Source organism: Tursiops truncatus, chromosome 1 (assembly GCF_011762595.2).
Source record: "Tursiops truncatus isolate mTurTru1 chromosome 1, mTurTru1.mat.Y, whole genome shotgun sequence".
NCBI classification, from domain to species: Eukaryota; Metazoa; Chordata; class Mammalia; order Artiodactyla; family Delphinidae; genus Tursiops; species Tursiops truncatus.
In genome coordinates, this window is record NC_047034.1 from 29,507,046 (window position 1) to 29,528,858 (window position 21,813).

Genomic DNA, 21,813 nt, shown 5'->3' on the forward strand with positions numbered 1-21,813 from the left:
AAAAAAGTTCTTACATACATGCAGGGGAGGGACTTATATGCAACAAATCACTATTTTTGAACCAACATTGGGTATAACAGGAAGACATACTCTCCTTATTTCTTGCTTACCTTACTACTCTGTGGACCCTTGCTAGACTCACATTGGGATGAAGAACATATGGAATCCTGACTTGATCTCCTACAAGGAGAGGGAGGGAAGTCCGAAGAGGAAGAGTTAAGATAATCTATCATACTCAAAGGGTGCTCTCCTCTGTTTTAATTTCAGGTGATTACTCTTGCCATCATCTGTGCATTCTGGTGTGCATACTGTGGATACTGCCTGGGTGTGGGAAATAAAAATCTGCTCTGTCCCACTGTTAAGGCTAGATTTTGTCCCAGAGGCTCTGACACTGAAATGGTGGGGAGTGGGGTGGCAGTGGGGAGGCCTGGAAAACCTGGTAACTTCTGCTCTACAGTTTCCAATTCTGCTAGAATGGGCTGAAAACTGGCTTAGGGTTCTGGTGCAGATATATATAGATGAGGTCCTAAAAATATTCTCAGAATAAGAACATTTCAAGTCAAGGAGTAGGGAAGGTGTTACATTCTGGCTCACTTCTGGATGATGATAGTACAGAAGCCTTTGATTTCTCTCCAGAGATGTGTTTACCATTGCCTATTGTTTACTGAAATCAGAGCTCTCAAGCAAATATAAACAGGAAATTCACCTTTTCTTAAAATTTAAAAAAAAAATCAGGCTTCCCTGGTGGCGCAGTGGTTGAGAGTCCGCCTGCCGATGCAGGGGACGTGGGTTCGTGCCCCGGTCCGAGAAGATCCCACATGCCGCGGAGCGGCTGGGCCCATGGGCCATGAGCCATGGCCACTGAGACTGTGCGTCCGGAGCCTGTACTCCGCAACGGGAAAGGCCGCAACAGTGAGAGGCCCGCGTACCGCAAAAAAAAAAAAAAAAAAAAAAATCCCCTGCTCTCTCAGAAATGAAGATTGCTCAGCTATAGTAGATGTCATATGAAAACTGCTGCCATATGATCTTTCATATTTGCCATATAAATCCTTTTTTCTGCTTTACATAAGTGCTCATAGAGTTGTCTTTTGGCTACAAATATGGTCAAGTGAGCATTTTCCCTCTCTGCTACTGTTGTAAAGGGAGATGTGGTAAGGGAAATTAGATCCCCACACAGCAAATTAAATCTTCCTGGGGACCATCCACTTACAAAAACAATAACAGGGAAGAAAGCTGAAGCCAACTAGTCAGCCCAACTATGTCTTCCATCAACTGTACCTTCCTAAATGCTGGGATGAAGAGAATTCTTTTTATATCATCCACATAAGTCCCAGACAGTATTTCTTGATCAATAAGTATTGAGTTACCTTGCACATTCAGGTTTACGAAAGAGAAACAGTATGTCATTAATTCTAAAGCGTTTAGGATCCAAGTCAGGGTCCACAGTGAAGCAATCTTCAGGTCTGTACCTAGGAATAAGCATACATTTACATGATAAAAATTTACAAATGTGGTAATTTACATTACTATATCATATATCCCATGCAGAACTAATCAACTCCTGAAATGTTCATTGAATATGGAGAGAAAACCCAGAGGTATAGCATTTGAGCATACTTTCCTTAATAAGGTTCTGTATAACATGATCTTTTAGTGCTTAGAAGTCTTTTAAGTCAATTAGCTTGTCTATTTTTTCAACCTATAGTTCACAGAGTGAGCTCATATAACTTCCTGGTAGTTTCATACAGTTTAAAGAATAGATTTCTACTCTTTGAATAAGTAGAGTGAGAAATTTGAATAAAATGTAGTTACTACCTTCAAGTAGCTTATAATTAAGTGGAGAAGAAAAGCAGGTAATTTGATGATCACACTATTCTTGCTGCTTGAGTCTCCCATTAGCCCAGATTCCCAAGAACACCTTCCTAGGCCATTTCCTGGGAGCAGAGCGATGGTCTTCCACTGCCTGTCCTGGCACTTCATGGTAGGCTGTTAAGCCACACTTGACATTCCTTATAGCAAATAGACCTTGTAGCAAACTGTTCTTTTTCCTTTAGTGGAAATTGCCTCTGCTAATTTGGACAGATAAGTGATGAAGGACCTCCTGGAGAGTGAACCAAGCTCAAAAGAGGAGCTTGTGAGTTTGATGACTTGTTGAGCTCCAACTTTTTACATATTTCTGCTCTGCAGGTAAACTGAATAGTGAAGTGGACTATTCATTAGCAACAACAATTTCTAGTTTGCATCCAAAAAAAGGCATGGCGCTTTGAACAGAAAGAGAAAGCTTATTTCTCCTGACTGGTGAAGGGATCTTAAAGCAAAGTTTGAGGTAGAAGTAGAGATGGCCCCCACCAGGAATATGGAAACCATGTTCAACTTTAGAGTCTTTAAACTAGGCCTAAATTACCTTGGACAGTTCTGTGTTAAATTATATGCTATGTGAAATACTCCAGTGATTCTAAATCAATCGTTTTTGTATAATCATCTTGTTATAGGAAGAGGACACTGTGTATGACCCATTACCGTCAGTTATTTTTCTTTGACTGGGTATTGGATTTGCATGCATCCCTTGGTAAAATGCGTAGCACTTCAACAAGGAAGATCTTCACCTTTGAATTGGGAATATTCTCAGGGAAGCTGCCCTCTCTTTTAAGCTGTGGCAGTAGGACTATTTTCTCTGCCTTTTTAGTCTATATGTTCTCCCTAAGTAGTGAGTCATACACAAGCTGACACAATGTGAGAACTGAATTAATAAGAAGGTGAGGACTTGTGCAGTGTATATTGATATAGGAATAAAATGACAAGTATACAGTCTGTGAGAAAAGCCTAAGGGCAAGGGTTGAAGGGAAGGAACTGAAGGATGACAGGAATTCTAGCGGCAGGGCCTAGTAGAACCTGAGCTGAGGTACAGAGGAGGGGTCTTCCGAAACAGATACTTCAGCTAAAGGTTCAAAGGAAAATATACCCAGAATCAAAAAGGAAAGGACTATTTCCTCCCAAAACTTGGTTGAAAATGAAAACTCTGACATAGACTGGAAAGGGTCATGGAGTCCAGGTAGATGTATGCAAGGTACTATAGCTAGACAGGCAGAGATTTCTTTTGCTTTTTTTTCTTCTTTTCCCTTGTTCTCTTTGACTCTCTTCTCTCCTCCTTTTATACCTCTTTCCTTCCCCCAAATGCTTAGATAGAATTGATTTTCTTTTTAATTCATTGTTAAAGTTCTTGGCTATCTTGTACCTCAAAGTACAATTTTACAAACTCTCTTGACATAAGGTGTTCATACATGGCCCTTGCTTAGAGCCCAATTACACAGCTGGGGAAAGCTTATTATTTATAATCCATCCATAACAAATAATACAATGTTACATTATTTTCTTTATAACCAATGGTAAGGACATTTAGAAATGGATTGCAAGGGGAGGGTAAAGTTTGTGGAACAGAGCAAATCTAATTGGTTGAGATGTAGAATTACATATGTCATGCCCTTGTTAATATTGACCTGTAGTAATGTGTTGGGGTGGTGAATAAGAAGGAAAACCCCTCTTGAATACTTCTCACCATTTGACTTTGGTGACTGAGTAGATAGTGGTGTCAATGGGAATACAGGAAAAGATGTTTTGGGGGAGGGTAGGCTGGGAAGAAGATTTGGGTATGTGGGACTTTAAGGGTCTTGTTGGCAATCCAGATGTTGTAATTGCCAGTAGGCAATTGGATATGTGTGCTTGAAGCTATGAGATTATTATTTAAAATTATTATGTATTTAAGTATTTGTTAAGGTTATGAATTTGGACAAGATTTTACATGGAAAGCATGTACATACTCTAGTACATACTCAAGAAGAGTAAATGTAAAAGCACTTGGGAATACATATACTTAAGATTCACTTTATTCATATCATTCTGGGATTTAGACACTTAAAACATAGTCTCCTCATGAGCATAACCTCCAGGAAAGCCTCCTTGAAAGAGTTATCATCCCTTTTATTTATTGCTTTATTTTTTTAAGTATTTATATTTTTAAGTATTGAATGTTACTCTGGCTTTTCTGCAGCTCAACTTTTTATGGAAATGATTATATTATTTAAGGAAACAATGCAACTCACACTTCTTTGACAGTAGATGTTCCAAAATTCCATAAGATGATCACACCATTTAAGGTTCCGGCAGCTATCAAATTATATCCTTCTACTTGTAATAGATCAATGCAGTTCACTTCTATACTGATGGCAGGATTCTGAAGAAGGAAGGAAACAGACTCAATGACCATAATGAAAACAATATCTAAGCACAGTACAAACACAATGTGCACACTTTATTATTCTGTCATTAACTTAAAACAAAAAATATATATATTTAAATTCTAAAGCATGAAAGTTAGTAAAAGCTAAATTCTTTTGGCATAAAATATTTTAATTTGTAGAATTTATTAAAACAACAAAAATATAGTCTCCTTCTCTACTGTCTTCTTCCTTCAGCGGTAACTACCAACCATTAAATTACCTTCCCAGCTTTCTCTCCTTTTCAAACTTCTTGAAAGAATATTCTATATTAGCTGTTTTAACTTACCTTCCTTTCACCCATTGTCTGACTTCTGCTCCATGCCACTCTATGAAAGCTTTTTCTAATTACCACTAAAGACTTTCTACTGCTAGTGCTATTTGATGCTTTTCAATTGTCTTGCCTCAAGTACTTTTTTGGTACCTACTATGTTAGGTTCTTGGAATATACAGCCAAACAGAATGTCGGTGACCTGGCAAAACTTATAATACAATTCAAGAATTCAGATAAAGTGTTGATTACTGTACAGTTTTTTTTGGAGAGTTATGTTTTATTTGACAGACATACTGAGGACTTCAAGCCCAGGAGGCAGCATCTCAAGTAACCCTGAGAAAACTGCTCCAAGGAAGTGAGGGGAGAGCTAGGATATATAGGAGTTTTCCAACAAAGAGCAACAAAAGATTACTGTTAATAGAAGAAAACCTAGATATCTCAATTTAAAGAATTTAGTGCTTTTCTATATGTGGGAAGATGCAAGAGTCTGGACTCACTGAGATCATTCCTTTGATATACACCTCAGCTACCTGGGGCCAGTATCCAGTGTTTTTACATCCTGAGTTTCCTCAGGGCTCAACTTCAGGAGTGGCTGTAGTCTGATGCCTGCTAGATGGCAAGTATTCTTTGTTCCCTTCCTGAGTTCCCTCAGGACTAACCAGCTCACCATCAGAGATGACTGCAATTATTGATGACTGTGATATATTTTTTACTGATATGGCAGGACATATTTGATTTCTTAGTTCCTCCTCTTGGTCTGAAATTTGAGCGATACTTGGGAGACATTTCATGACCAATTTTTGTCCCACAGTGCTCAGAGTTTCTTCCCAGATCAGGCAAAAATTTTTGTTGATATGTCACTCCAGGTGCTAATTTCTGGATTAGGCCCTGTTGATAATTACAGATTCTCTGGATCCTCTGTCTTACTAGTCTATTATGATTCATGAAATGTTTTACCTTTTTGCTTCTTCCTATACCTAGAATCACACTATTACTAGGTCCATCCACATCTCTACAAATGACCCAATTTCATTCCTTTTTATGGCTGAGTAATATTTCATTGTGTATATGTACCACATCTTCCTTATCCATTCATCTGTCATTGGGCATTTAGGTTGCTTCCATGACCTGGCTATTGTAAATAGTGCTGCAATGAACATTGGGGTACATGTTTCTTTCTGAATTATGGTTTTCTCTGGGTATATGCCCAGGAGTTGGATTGATGGTCATATGGTAATTCTATTTTTAGCTTTTTAAAGAACCTCCATACTGTTCTCCATAGGAACTGTATCAATTTACATTCCCACCAACAGTGCAAGAGGGTTCCCTTTTCTCCACACCCTCTCCAGCATTTGCTGTTTGTAGATTTTCTGATGATGGCCATTCTGACCAGTGTGAGGTGATACCTCATTGTAGTTTTGATTTGCATTTCTCTAACAATTACAATTACTTTATGAGTCGTAAATGTGATCTATGTCCTCCATTTGCTGTTTGTAGATTTTCTGATGATGGCCATTCTGACCAGTGTGAGGTGATACCTCATTGTAGTTTTGATTTGCATTTCTCTAACAATTACAATTACTTTATGAGTCATAAATGTGATCTATGTCCTCAAGATGTTTAGCTAACATCATCAATTTGTTGGAGGCCTGGTGACAGCAAGAGACAACAACCTTATAAAATAGACAGGATATAAGTAATACAGCTAGTAACATTGATAAAGTCAATAGTGCAACAGGGAGACACAAAGCATAAACAACTTGGAAACAAAGAACAAATTAAAACAAATATTATAATCCAGTTGCAATAAACCATCAAGTTCACAAGAGAGCCACCTGGAGAAGCCAAAGTCTGGATTAATCAGGTAGAGAGAAAAAGTTAAATGTTTCATCTTTTTTTACAAAGGTATACTTTATCAACTTGTTGTAGGACATAGCATAAGAAGAAAGATATTTTTGGAAAACAAAGATTAAAGCTAGTATATTTTACAAAAAGTCATAATGTTATAAACCATAATTTTTAGTTCATTTGGTCCCGTGAAATTAATTTCTGTTGATCTGGATGAAGTCATCAGATTTTCCATTAGAGTTTTGTCATTTGTTCCTCAGTTCAGTGGTGTTATCTAAAGGCTATCAGAGACTTATATTTGTTTAAAACAAGTCCATTTTATGAGTCTTCTTGAAGATCCTAATTTTTGTAAAAGCATCAGAGTAAAATAATGATTGTCTATAAAAGACAAAACTTAAAATAGCATGGTTAAAGATTTGAATACAATGCAATTGGCAAGAAACTTGGATATTTCTGTGACATATAACATTTTAAGATAATCACTAGAATTATGACTGATAACATATCAGAGCATATCAGATTTTAGGAATTTAATATAAATTTTGGAATATGTGTATTTATGACATTTATCCATACATTATAAGCTAAGGTTCATCTCCAATCACTTGGCAATGTTCTTTAAGTAATTTAACATACCAAATAAACTTAATTAGTTTAATATTTCTCTCAGAGATATCTCAGGGTTCCTTCAAAGCCCTTCGAAGCAACCCAGGGTCAGCTGGAGGCTAAAAGAACTTTAGTTAGAGTTTGATATTTAGGAAGTTTGTTAAAAATATAAAAAAGGTTTTAAAATGCAACAGGATCATAGGTCACTGCAAAACAATACTTATTCATTTAACCAAAGTCACAAAAATTTTAAAAACCAAACAAAACAAATACAGATCACTTAAGGGCACAGAAACTCACACAATCTGTTATCAAAAAGGAGCACTCTAAGAAACTTTTTTCAAATTCCAGTCTTGTACTAGCTTACTTAACAACAAAATCCATTAACTTAATTAACTTCAGTCTAAAATTAGTTAATCCTGAACATGCATAAAACTTCAGAGTTCCTTTCCATAATCTCTCATCACTTTCTGTATCCATATTTGTTCATCCTTTATCTTTCCATCCAAAAACAACTAGCTCTAAGACATACTTTCCCCCAGTAAAATGTAATTCCATTCCTCATAACTTCTTTACTGAAAACACACATTCTACTTTCCCACAGTATACTTAAAATATTCACTTTAATTACATGTTTAAATGAGAATCCTCAACTCTTAAAAACCTTAATTTCTAGTGAAAACTAAGAGGTAAGCAATTATGAACTGTATTTTACGTTAGCATTCTGTAGATTGGTAAACATAATACCAGTGATAATTTCTTAAAAAACATTTGTTTTCTTATAGAGAACATCTCAGGGTGGCACCAAACATATTTATTTATAGTCCTAAATACCTTTAGTTTCTCTGTTTAGTAATTTATGTCTCAGTATCTTATGTTATTTGGGAATCACCTAGCTATTTAATAAACTTCCATCATTTAAATTAAGCAACACTAGAACTTTGTTACCAAATATCTGGAGAGATCACTTTAAGTAGACATTTCTAAAATATTATTATTTTTAAAGTTAACCAAAAAGCTTTTTATCTCAGTTAAATTTACTACGAAGTTTCATCATATCAAGTTATTTTTCTTGTAATAGATATAATAAGGTCTTATATGACTTCTATTAAACCTAGGCACAATAAAATATTATACTTAATGTTGATGGCTCTAAAGACATGTCTATTAGATCAACAGATTTTAACTTTAATACCAGGTATCAACCTAATATTGAATATTTCCCAGTTCACATGAACCTGAAAGTCATTTTAGCCAGTTTCTTTCCTATTTAATTTGTATGTGCTTAGTTTAAAATTGAGCTCTTTATAAATTCAATTCTGAAAATACCTTCCAGAGGTAGAGCTATCTCATATGTATAGTGTGTACACAGATATAGAAACAGGCAAAGCTAGAGATCTCATGGCTTCACTAAAAAATAAATAAATAAAAAACCAGTAATGAATCAGGTATTACAATATAAACTTACTAATTTACAAAGAACAGTTGGAAGACATTAAAGTTGTTTGCTCAGATGACTAAGGCTTTACTATTTGTAAAGTTTGGTTTGAATTTTAAAACTGTCACTTTGTCATTTTTTTCCCCTTGGTGTCAGGTTCTGCCTGATTGAGCTAATTAGGCTCAGTCTCAGCTCCTTGTGACTTGAATTTACATTCTGGTTTGTAAAGATTTGCAAGAGAAAGACAGTTGCTTTTAATTCCCCAAAGAACAGGTCTGTCACCTAATGGATACTAAAAGATTGACTTGCCCAGCTATATTTTATATCAGTGAGAAGATTTCTAACTAAACTGAAATTTATGAGCTCTATGTTCCAGAACATTAGAGTTTAGTTTATCATACATTCAAAAGCTTGTATAAGGCATTCAGCAAAGACCTTCTTTCTGAGTTTACAAGTTAAACCCAGAGCAAAATCACTATTTTTATTTTTATTAGCCCTTGAATGTTAGTTTCCAGGTTTTACTTTTTGTATGGCTCAGGTACCCCTATCGGTTTCCTTTAATATGTTCAATTAATATTTCCTGAGGGGCAGATCTATATGCCTTGTCTTATAATACTGATAGGGACAGAGTAAAGGGACAAACTAGATGATTAAATAGTTAATCCCACTAGGGGATTGTAAGTAAAGAAAAAATATGGGGGACCCCTGTAAGTTGATGATCACTCAAGAAAGTAGGTTTGCTTAACCACAAAACCAATCAGGCTTGCTTAGCAACAAAACCATGCAGCAGAAGCATGAGACATGCCCCAAAACAATAAAACAATTGTGGCATGAGACCCACATCTTGCCCAGCAAGCTCAGTAAGTTATAATCCTTGGGACATGTTCTCTACACACATGCAAAACAATAATTTATGGAAAGGTGACATTTCAAAGTGAAAGACCCTCACTGTACTGAGACATGGAATAATTTTTCCATAGTGCCATGACAGTCCCAGCTTGACCATATAGGGACAAGAAAACTCCCCTGCCCAACCTGGAGGAGGAGCTGATGATGGAAGCTTGATGTCTACTCAAGAATGAGGAATAAGTTGGTCTTTTCCCCCTCGCCATTTTTCCTTTGATTATAAAACTGTAGCCCACTATGTTCTCGGGGCAGCACCCTCTCACCCACCCACTTGTAAGCCTCACAAGCTTCCTATGCTAATAAATCACTTCTTATCTATCACTTTGCCTCTCACTGAATTCTTTCTGCACTGAGTCATAAAGACCTGGAGCTCTTCAGAGCCCCCTGAAACACAACCTAGTGATTCAATACCACACAGAGGAAGAATTCCCCAGTGAAACATGCCTATCCTGAAATATAATTAAACAAAGAGACATAACCATCTTATATAAAGCCCATTTAAATATATCAATTTTATACACTTTCATCTCAATTATGTCACTTTTTATACCTTTAGTTTTCATTAGGATCCAATCAACAAACTTTGATCTTACAGGAGGCGTTCTAGAAGTTTTTCTTTCTTTTTATTCCCTGCCCATTTAATCTATTTTTATATAAAATTCTCTGGGATCCCCAGAGAGGGTTGAGCCAAGGAACTCAGGTGCTTTGGCCCAACTGTTGCTCCAAATACTTGCTGGTCAGATATCTCAGTGTAAATTTTTTTCAGCTCTTAATATATGTATATTTTAAACTGGGGTAAGTAGACTTGTTGGCTTTTAATGTTGAGGACCTGTAGGGAGTCCTTTTTGGCCCATTTAACCTTAGGTAATCACATAAATATTCATTTTATTTATCCCATTTTAAATAACTATCTAAAGATTTCTTTATTCATTTGAGATGTCTTTTTAAAAATTTCTACCTTGCTGGAAAAAGTATCTAGACTTTCTTACATGTTCTTTTCCTGTTAACATTAATTTATTCCAATGTTTTTATTAACATCTGTAAGAGCTCTTGAGGGGAAGCAAAGACCACAAATAAAGCTTCCCAAATTTGTTTTTCTTTGTTTGATTCAAGCTAAGGAAGTTCTTAGGTTGACCATTAGATATATTTCTTTTTTCCACTTTAATTTGATTTTTGTTTTTATAGGTACCAATAAAACAGCTGTTTATAATGAGAGCACTCTAGAAAATCCACCAATTTAGAAGTTTCTTCAATTTAAAGGATCCGTCATTTGGCCATTAATGAAATATTTTAATAGTGATTCAAACCAATAAGATGCAAGAGGCTTCCCTATAAGAGAGTGGAGAAAGATGTCACCTAAGTAAGATCCAGAAAGTTTACTCTCAAAAATAGTATGGCAGAGGTCAGGTTTTCAAACACACACACACACACACACACACACACACACACACAATGCTCTAGAAAGATCAGCTAGAACATTTACATCTCCAAGATACAGAAAGAGAAATGCAAGTTCCCTCTAGAAAGCCTTTGTTTAAAGTCAGAACTCTGAAAAGATAATTTTATCAAGCCAGCTTTTTAAACTTAACTTCATATGCCATAAAAGAGCCCCCTTATTTTTAGAGTAAGATTTCCTTTAATTCCCAATTAAGTAAGTACTTGTAAGTTTTGTACATACGTAAACCTGGCTGGGGGTATTAGTTGGAGGCTGGCAATCTGTCGTCCTTTTTCTTTTGTTCTGAAAGCTTTATTTCCCATTCTGAGGTGAATTTGTTGAAATAAAAATTGCTAGTGATGATCATGTGCAATGTGATGATTGTGATGATCATGTGGTGGGCCAATTGCTGCTTGAGATCTTAACTCCTATAGGCTTTTGCCCCAGAGTTGTTTCAGCCCCCTCTTACATTTCTCAGGTTCTCCTGGTGGCATATAAGACCACCATGGGTGCTCAGATCATGGGATGGCCAGTTCTTATTCACATCCCGGGTTGAGCAGGTTGTTAATTAAATTAATGGGTTTCCCTATAGGACAGCTGCATGGTCTTGCCTCCACCATTCCTGCAAGTTTCTCACTCACCTGAGAAAGCTGTTGCCGGCCAGGAGAAGACAGTCTGTTCTTCAGAGTTCAGAAGCTCTTATAAGATTTATGTTTTATTTCAACAAACTCTATTAAGGTAGCCAATTCAAGGAAAAATGACAGGTCAGTCTTCCCCCTAATTACTCAGTCCAGTCCAACCTTACTCGGTGTTTAACTGAGCAACGTCTTTCCAGTCTCTAAACTGACGATAAACCACTCAGTGTCTAAACTGAGCAAAAATCTTCCCAGTGCCTTTTACACTGAGGGTAACCCAGGTACCTCTTCTTGAAACTGAGTTTCAAGGGTAACCTACTCCTCCAGAGATGAGTTTAACACCACCGAATAAAACTTAGGATCATCAACCAATAACGGGAGAGCCTAGAACCAGGAGATGCTCATCCGAATTCATCTGGACTCCCCGAGGATGCGAATAGGCATGAGGTCTCTGCTGGTACCAAGGCTCCAGATCCTCGTACAGTTCAGGTGAAGGAAAGAAATCAGCTCTGGGTTCCTTATCCATAGTCACCATAAATGTCGACTAAAAGAATATAGACACAATCTAAAAGTTGAGAGTTATGTTTTATTTGGTGGACATACTGAGGACTTCAAGCCTGGGAGGCAGCATCTCAAGTAATCCTGAAAAATCTGCTCCTGATTACTGTACAATTTGAAAGTGCTATATCAGCGATATAGGCAAGACTTGGGAACATCTAAATAAGATTAGAGGTCTATTCTTCCATTGTCAATTGCTCCCTCTTTCCTGAAACTTCTTACTCTCTTGACATGCTCGGCCCTGGACTTTCTTGGTTTTGCTTGTGTCTATATAATCCTTCATTTTCTGTTTCTAACTCAGTACCTTCTTACTCTACCAACATCTTAAATATTTATATCCTTAGGGTTTACCTCCAGCCCATTTTCTTTTTCTTTTTTTTTCTAACTCTCTCTGGGCAATCTCATCCTCTTATGTTTTATTTATTTTTTTAATTAATTTATTTATTTTGTTGCGATACGTGGGCCTCTCACTGTTGCGGCCTCTCCCGTTGCGGAGCACAGGCTCCGGATGCAGCAGGCTCAGCAGCCATGGCTCACGGGCCCAGCCGCTCCGCGGCATGTGGAATCTTCCCGGACCGGGGCACGAACCCGCGTCCCCTGCATCGGCAGGCGGACTCTCAACCACTGCGCCACCAGGGGAGCCCTCCTCTTATGTTTTAATAATCATCCTCTTACGTTAATGACCTAATAATCTAGTCCAGTCCTCTCCCACAAGCTTCAGGCTTATATATCTAATTACTTAGAAATTTTACAAGTATCTCAAAGTTAATATGTCTAACTTATCACCTTCTTTAAGCATGTTCCTTCATTCTATTCTATATCTTATTGGGTAGCACCACTTCCTAATTCATCATGCAAGTTAGAAATCTTGGAGCTGTATTGATTCCTTTTTTTCTCTCAGGACCTTCTCCTGACTGCATGGTATCCATCACTAACTAATCAATTGCAAGTTCTGCTACTTTTATCACCTAAATATTTTTGGAAACCTCTCCTTCTACCATCCCCACTATCATGGTCTTATATCTTTTAACTAAAATGGTACCTTATTACCTGAATCTTCTGCTTTTAGTCTTGTCCATTTGAATCTGCCATTAAAGCAGCATCAAATCTGCTACCACAACACAAATCTGATCATGACTTTTCTCATTTAAAGCCTTTCAATTGTTTTCCATTTCTTATAGGATATTCAATCTCCTTAATAACACTGAGAATGATCCAGGCTCTACCTCTCTGTCTGTCTCCATCTTCTACCACTTATTTCAGGCACACTGAAATACTTGTAGTTATCCCTAGAAAACCATGCAATTTCTTACCTCTGTGATTTTTTAAATTTATATTTTTATTGAAGTATAGTTGAATTACAATGTTGTGTTAATTACTGCTGTACAGCAAAGGGACTGTACACTTTAGGGTCTTTGCTGCTTACTGATTTTCTTTCTGGAAGATCAGTCCATTGAAGTCAGCATTAAAGTCAACTACTATTATTGTATTCCTGTCAATTTCTCCCTTTATCTCTGTTAGTATTTGTTTTATGTATTTAGGTGCTCCCATACTGGGTGCATATATATTGAGTGTGATATCCTCTTCTTGCATTGATCTTTCTTTGTCTTTCTTTAGGGCTTTTTTAAAAAAATAAAGTATAGTTGATTTACAATGTTGTATTAGTTTCTGGTATACAGCAAAGTGATATATATATATATATATATATATATTCTTTTTCATATTCTTTTCCATTCTTTTTCATATTCTTTTCCATTATGGTTTATCACAGGATATTGAGTATAGTTCCCTGTGCTATACAGTAGGACCTTGTTTTTTATACATTCTATATATAATATAGAATGCATCTGCTAATCCCAAACTCCCACCCAACCCTCTCCCACTCCCCTTTCCCTTGGCAACCACCAGTCTAGTTTCTATGCCCCTGATTATGTTTCTGTTTCATACAAAGTTTCATTTGTGTCATTATAGATTCCACATATAAGTGATGTCATATGGTATTTGTCTTTTTCTGACTTACTTCACTTAGTATGATAATCTCTAGTTGCATCTATGTTGCTGCAAAAGGCATTACTTCATTCTTTTTAATGGCTGAGTAATATTCCATTGTATATATGTACCACATCTTCTTTATCCATTCATCTGTCAATGGACATTTAGGTTGTTTCCATGTCTTGGCTCTTGTAAACAGTGCTGCAATGAACATTGGAGTGCATGTATCTTTTTGAATTATAGTTTTGTCTGGATATATGCCCAAGACTGGGTTTGCTGGATCATATGGTAATTCTATTCTCAGTTTTCTGAGGAAACTCCATACTGTTTTCCACAGTGGCTGTACCAACTTACATTCCCACCAACATTGTAGGAGGGTTCCCTTTTCTCCACACCCTCTCCAGCATTTGTTTTTTGTAGATTTTTTAATGATGGCCATTCTGACTGGCATGAGGTGGTACCTCATTGTAGTTTTGATTTGCATTTCTCTAATAATTAGCAATGTTGAGCATCTTTTCATGTGCTTATTGGCCATTTGTATGTCTTCTTTGGAGAAATGTCTATTAAAGTCTTCTACCCATTTTTTGATTTCTTTTTTTATATTGACCTGTATGAGCTGTTTGTATATTTTGGGAATTAAGCCCTTGTCAGTTTCATCATTTTCAGATACTTTCTCCTATTCTGTAGGTTGTCTTTTCATTTTGTTTGTGGTTTCCTTTGCTGTGCAAAAGCTTGTAAGTTTGATTAGGTCCCATTAGTTTACTTTCATTTTTTTTTCTGTTGCCTTGGGAGACTGACCTAAGAAAACATTGTTATGATTTATGTCAGAAAATGTTTTTCTTGTGTTCTCTTCTAGGAGCTTTATGGTGTCATGTCTTATATGTTTAAATCTTTAAGCCATTTTGAGTTTATTTTTGTGTATGGTGAGAGCGTGTGTTCTAAGTTCATTGATTTACATGTGGCTGTCCAACTTTCCCAACACCACTTGCCGAAGAGACTATCTTTATCCATTGTATGTTCTTGCCTTCTTTGTTGAAGATTAATTGACCGTAGGTGAGTGGGTTTATTTCTGGGCTCTCTATTCTGTTCCACTGATCCATATGTCTGTTTTTCTGCCAATAGCACTTTGTTTTGATTACTGTAACATTGTAGTATTGTCTGAAGTCTTGGATGGTTATGCCTCCCGCTTTATTCTTTTTCTTCAGGATTGCTTTGGCTATTCTGGGTCTTTTATGGTATGATATGAATTTTAGGATTATTTGTTCTAGTTCTGTGAAACATGTCGTGGGTAATTTGATAGGGATAACATTAAATCTATAAATTGCTTTGGGTAGTATGGCCATTTTAACAATATTAATTCTTCCAATCCAAGAACATGGAATATCTTTCCATTTCTCTGAATCCTCTTTTATTTCCTTTATTAATGTTTTATAGTACTCAGCATATAAATCTTACACCTACTTAGTGAGGTTTATTCCTAAGTATTTTATTTTTTGTGTTGTGATTTTAAAAGACATTGTTTTTTTAACATTCCCTTTTTAATATTTCATTGTTGGTGTAAAGAAATGCAACTGATTTCTGTATGTTAATCTTGTATCCTTATCACCTACATATAATGACAATTGTAACTTTTTCCTTCCAGTTTGGACACATTTTTTTTTCTTGTATGATTGCTGTGGTTAGGACTTCCAATACTATACTGAAGAGCAGTGGTGAGAGTGGGCATCCTTGTCTTGTTCCAGATTTTAGTGGGAAGGCTTTCAACTTTTCACCGCTGAGTATTATATTGGCTGTGGGTTTGTCATAAATAGCTTTCACTATTTTGAGATATGTTCCCTCTATACCCACTTTGGTAAGAGTTTTAATCATGAATAGATGTTGAATTTTGTCAAAGGCTTTTTCTGCATCTATTGAGACGATCATGTGGTTTTTGTGTTTTATTTTGTTGATGTAGTGTATTACATTGATTGAATTGTGTATGTTGAACCATCCTTGTGAACTTGGGATGAATTCCACTTGGTTGTGGTGTATGATCTTTTTTATGTGTTGTTGGATTCAGTTTGCTAATATTTTGTTGAGAATATTTGCATTTATATTCATCAAAGATATTAGCCTGTAATTTTCCTTTTTGGTGGTGTCTTTGTCTGATTTTGGTATCAGGGTGATGGTGGCTTCATAGAATGTCCTTGGGAGTGTTCCCTCCTCTTCAATTTTTTTGGAAGAATTTGAGAAGGATTGGTATAAGTTCTCCTTTGTATGTTTGGTAGAATTCACCTGTGAAGTCATCTGGTCCTGGACTTTTGTTTGTAGTGAATTTTAAAATTACAGATTCTATTTCAGTTGCAGGGATCAGTCTGTTCAAATTATTTATTCTTTTTAAAAATTTTTATTTATTTTTTGGCTACATTGGGTCTTTGTTGCTGCATGTGGGCTTTCTCTAGTTGTGAGTGAGGGCTACTCTTCATTGTGGTGCATGGGTTTCTCATTGTGGTGGCTTCTCTTGTTGTGGAGCATGGACTCTAGGCATGTGGGCTTCAGTAGTTGTGGCACATGGGCCCTAGAGCACATGGGTTTCAGTAGTTGCAGTGCATGGTCTCAGTAGTTGTGGTACACAGGCTTAGCTGCTCCATGGCATGTGGGATCTTCCTGGACCAGGGATCAAACCGACATCCCCTGCATTGGCAGGTGGATTCTTAACAACTGAGCCACCAGGGAAGTCCCTATCTATTTATTCTTGATTCAGTTTCGGTGGACTGTATGCTTCTAGAAGTTTATCCATTTCTTCTAGGTTGTTGAATTTGTTGACATACAATTATTTGTAGTATTCCCTTATGGTTTTTTATATTTATTTTGTATATCTGTGTTCTCTCTCTTTTTTTCTTGGTGAGTCTGGCCAGAGGTTTGTCAATCTTGTTTATCCTTTCAAAGAACCAGTTCTTGGTTCTATAGACTTTTTCTGGTTTCTTTTAGTCTCTATTTTATTTATTTCCTTTCTGATCTTTATTATTTCCTTCCTTTTGCTGACTTTAGGTTTTATTTGTTCTTCTTTATCTAATTCTTTTAAATGGTATGTTAGGTGGTTTTAGATTTTTCTTGTTTTTTTGAGGAAGGCCTGAATTACTCTGAACTTCCCTCTTATAACTCTTTTTGCTGCATCCCATAGATTTGTATGGTTGAGATTTCATTGTTATTTGTCTCAACGTATTTTTTAATTTCCTCTTTGATTTCATCATTGACCCATTGGTTTTTTAGTAACATTTTGTTTAGCCTCCATGTAATTGCTTTTTTCTCATTTCTTTTTCTGTTGTTAATTTCTAGTTTCATGCTGTTGTGGTCAGAGAAGATGTTTAAGATAACTTCTATACTCTTAAATTTGTTGAGGCTTGTTTTGTGCCCTAGTATGTGGTCAGTCCTAGAGAATGTTCCATGTGCACTTGAAAAGAATGTGTATTCTGTGAAAAATATGGAACACTTTATGAATTTGCATGTCATCCTTCTGCAGGGGCCATTCTAGTCTTCTCTGTATCAGTCCAATTTTAGTATATGTGCTGTCAAGCAAGCACTGTGACATTTTTTCCATGTTACTCCTCCCCTTGGGATTCACTTTGTCCTCTCACCTCCCCTTAGAAACTCCCTTTCTGGGCCAAGCTAACTCTTGATTGTTCTTAAAGAACTAATTCAGCAACTATCTTCATCAGGAACCTCCTCTTCTTTCACCCCTGCACCCTGGCTCAACCCTCCAAGTTCTCTGCTACAATCCTATAATGCAGTAGTGCAGGTACCATACCTCATTAAACTTTGCATTCCGAATGCTAAGAATAGTGCTCAACACATAGTAGGTGTTCAATAAAAAGTGCTATTGATATATACAGTGACATAGACAAATCTAAAAAACATATTAAATAAACTTTAAATATATACTGTATGATTTCACTTACATGACACTCTAGAACAAGGAAAAACAAATCTATGGTGAAAAATATTAGAACAGTAGTTGTCTTTCAGTGAGGGGCAAGTATTGATGGGCAGGGGCATCAAAGTGTTTTTTTTTTTTTATCTTGATAAGGGTTTGGATGTGTATATTCTTATTCAAATTCATTGAATAGCATACTTAAATTCTGTGCATTTATTATTTGTAAATTTCACTAAAAACACAACACCATAAACAAAGAGTGAACTCTAGTTAAAGATATATATACTGAAGTGTTTAGGGGTGATATGTACTGATATCTTCATCTTACTTTGAAATACATTTTTAAAATAAGGTGGATTGAAGGGTGAATTGAGGATGGATACATGAATACATCTGCAATGAGGCAAATATTGCAAAATGTTAAGAGTAAATTTTAAGTGGAGGGTAACACTGTCAACTGTTCTATATTTTTGAAATTTTTCATAATAAAATGTTGAGAAAGAAAAACTTATGAACCATGCTCTCTTCAGAAGAGAAGTTTTGTATATAATTGCAGAGGCTTTTTAGATCCCTGGAAGTCCACCTATGAACAGATTATCCAAGGATCCCAGGTTAAGGGCTCTGGTTCTGTGGCTCTGAGGATCTATTGTTAAAACTTGTCAGGGAACACTTCTTTTTATCTGTGTGGAATATAAGATTGGTTCCTTTCAGTCTACTTACAATTTTGAAATTCAGAGAATATCCTGTAAAAAAAATAGTCTGATGATATATTTTCCTTATTTAGATTTTTAAAACAACAATTAGAGCAGCAAGAAAAAAGTTAACCAAGTGATGTCACCAGAGCAAGAAAAGAAGCTTAAAAAAAACTGTAAAAACAAAAAGCTGAAATTTTATTAACTGACATTGGAAAATCTAGTTAAGATTACATAATGTAAAAATGTTGAAATAATAATTAGCCAGAAAAAGTGAACAATTTTGTGACCTCTTGATATGACCCCAAACTTACCCTTTTTATTAAAATCTTGGAGAAGTTAAAACACCTAGCTATTTTTAGATAAATGAGAACATGAAATACTATTGGATTCCCTGAGTGGAGCCTGAAGAATATTTGTGATTATACCCAAGAGTAGTTTCTGATAAACTGTTGAACCTCATCTACACCCAGCTGCTCAGAAGTGAGAATTGCCATGGTAAAAATGACCATACACAAAATGAAAACATAAATAAGAAACTGGGAAATAATATTTGGAACTTCTATCACAAAGGACTAATATTCCTAATGCATATTCCTAATTATTTATACACGTGTGTATGTATTTTTATATTCCTAATATATAAAGAGCTTTTTGAAACATTAGAAAAGAGTAATCTAGATAGAAAAATAGACAAAGAATAGACAAGTGAGGCATATACATAAAAATATGCTCCACTTATTCATTACAATAGAAAAAACATACCAACTTACAATTTCCACCTATGATATTTGAACAAATCTAAAAGTTTGACACGGTACACTCTTGGTGAAGCTGTGGGGAAGTAAGAACTCTCATACGTTGTTAGTGGGAATATAAAATTGTGTAACTGATGTAGGGGAGAATTTGGCATTTACTTTGTGATGCAGCAATATCTCTTCTAGGAATCTATTTTAAAGATTAGATTCAAAAATTTGAAATGACATATGCATAAGGCTATTTGTTACAGCATTATTTATAATTGCAAAAAAATTGGAAACTACCCAAATGTTAACTCATAGGGGACTAGTTGAACAAACTATGGTACATCCAACTAACTGAAATAACATAGAGTTTTCAAAAAGAAAGATGAAATATCTGTACAACTATGTTCATACCTGCAGTAGCCAAAATGTGGAAGCAACCTAAATGTCCACCAATGGGTGAATTGTTAAATAATACGTGGTATATACATACAATGGAATATTATTTAGGCTTAAAAAGGGAGAACATTCTGACATATGCTCCAACATAAATGAACCTTGAAGACATTATGCTAAGTGAAACAAACCAGTCACAAAAGGACAAATATGGTATAATTCCACTTACATGTGGTACCTAGGGTAGTCAGAGTCATAGAGACAGAATGTAGAATGGTGGGTGTCAGGGGCTGGAGGAGGGGGGAATGGGGAGTTATTGTTTAATGGGTATAGAGTTTTGGTTTTGCAAGATGAAAAGGGTTCTCTGGGTGATGAGGGTTGCACACAGTATGAATGTACTTAATACCACTGAACTCTATAACTAAAAATGGTTAATATGGTAAATTTTATGTTTTGTGTATTTTACCTTAAAATACACATCTTTTAAAAAGATGAACATTTCTATGTACTGTTTATAATGATCTCCAGAATATATTATTAAATAAAGTAAGCAAGGAATATAAGAATATGTACAGTATCTTAAAACTTGCTTGAGAAGGAGTGAGGGGATACACATAAGGATAAGTATTAGATTATATTTTTAAAAAACAACATTGGAAGCATAAATCAAAAATTTAAAAACAAAAGATTAACTATAGATTAGGAAAAGAATAGAAGGGACAGGAATGGAAGTTAGAATAAATCTTGTTTTGAAGATCTGATTTAAAATCTATTCAAATGTTTTACATAATAATTAGACAAAATTAAATTTTTAAAAAACAATACATTAAAAATGCAATAAACTTTGTTGTGTGTAGAGTTGGTGGCACAAGAAATTATTTCAAATAATTTTAAAACATAGTAATTTGATTGCATATTCCAAGAGATATGTACTCTAAGGACAGAAACTACAAAGAAGATAAGATAATTGTTTCAGCTATCATATTTCTAGTTATTTTATATTTTTCCAAAACTATAATCTAACATACTATAATATAATGTACTATAATACAATATAATATGACATAAAACCCTATATATTATATAAGATACATTATATAAATAATAGGATAAAGCAAGTAAGTAATTATGTTAATGTCATTAGAAACAGAGATTTTCTGTGAGAGAAAAAGATAACAAAAATAAAATCAGTAATGCCATATTATTTTAAATCTGAATGGGAATATCAGTACAAGCTAAAGATGTATTTTCTCTTAAATTTTTTTCCTAGCTCTGTCCATTGAAAAGTTCTAAAAACAAGGATCAATCTAGTGACAATAAGCATCTCTAAAACTCAGTTTGTAGTTTCTTAATACTATTTTAATGATTAATCTCACTAAAAGAATTAGGATTTCTTGGTAAAATGGTGGATTGTAGATCTGGAACAAGAAATTAACAAAATACGCCTGGAAACTTGTCACACCTGGAAGCTATCCAGAACTACTAGAGTCATGTTAAAAGAACTCAAAAGCCTGAAAAGTGTCCAACTAGCTTGAGATGGGATGATTTGAGAATTAATTAATAATGCAATAGACTGAAACAAATCAAGAATATTTAAATTTATGATTTGATAATGATACTAAACAAATAAAATCCATTGACCACTGTTTTGGAGGATGCTAAGGAACCCAATTTCTTATTTTGAAAACTGATAAATGTAAGGAAAGAATCAATCAGTTACTTTGATTTCGTATCTGAACTATACCTCAGTGTAACCAAATAGTTGATAATAGTTTTTCTTTTTTGAATTTTATTTATTTTTTTATACAGCAGGTTCTTATTAATTATCCATTTTACACATATTAGTGTATATATTTCAATCCCAATCTACCAATTCATCCCACCACCACCATCCCCCCACACTTTTCTCCTTTGGTGTCCATACGTTTGTTCTCTACATCTGTGTCTCTATTTCTGCCCTGCAAACCAGTGATAACAGTTTCTCTTTAAAGACACATTCCAGCTAATAAATGAATCAGAATGTTAAGATGGCAACTCTGAATGAAATAATAAACCTAGGTAGTGGTCATCAATGGCTGATCCAAAAAAAGAGAATTAGTATTA

At 35.3% G+C, this 21,813-nt stretch overlaps 1 protein-coding gene and 1 non-coding gene across 2 annotated transcripts in view; both read right to left on the reverse strand.

Annotated features, from left to right (window-relative positions):
- WDR64 (WD repeat domain 64) overlaps positions 1 to 21,813 on the reverse strand; it is a 149,971-nt gene that overhangs the window by 43,366 nt on the left and 84,792 nt on the right. The window contains exons 16-18 of the mRNA XM_033851972.2: positions 4,101 to 4,231; positions 1,368 to 1,469; positions 111 to 180 (exon numbers count right to left, since the gene is read on the reverse strand). Of these exons, the coding sequence (XP_033707863.1) occupies positions 111 to 180; positions 1,368 to 1,469; positions 4,101 to 4,231 (303 nt within the window). The remainder of the gene's footprint in view (positions 1 to 110; positions 181 to 1,367; positions 1,470 to 4,100; positions 4,232 to 21,813) is intronic.
- LOC117309699 (U6 spliceosomal RNA) lies at positions 17,424 to 17,529 on the reverse strand. Its single transcript, XR_004524013.1, has one exon. It is a non-coding gene; the product is annotated as a U6 spliceosomal RNA (small nuclear RNA).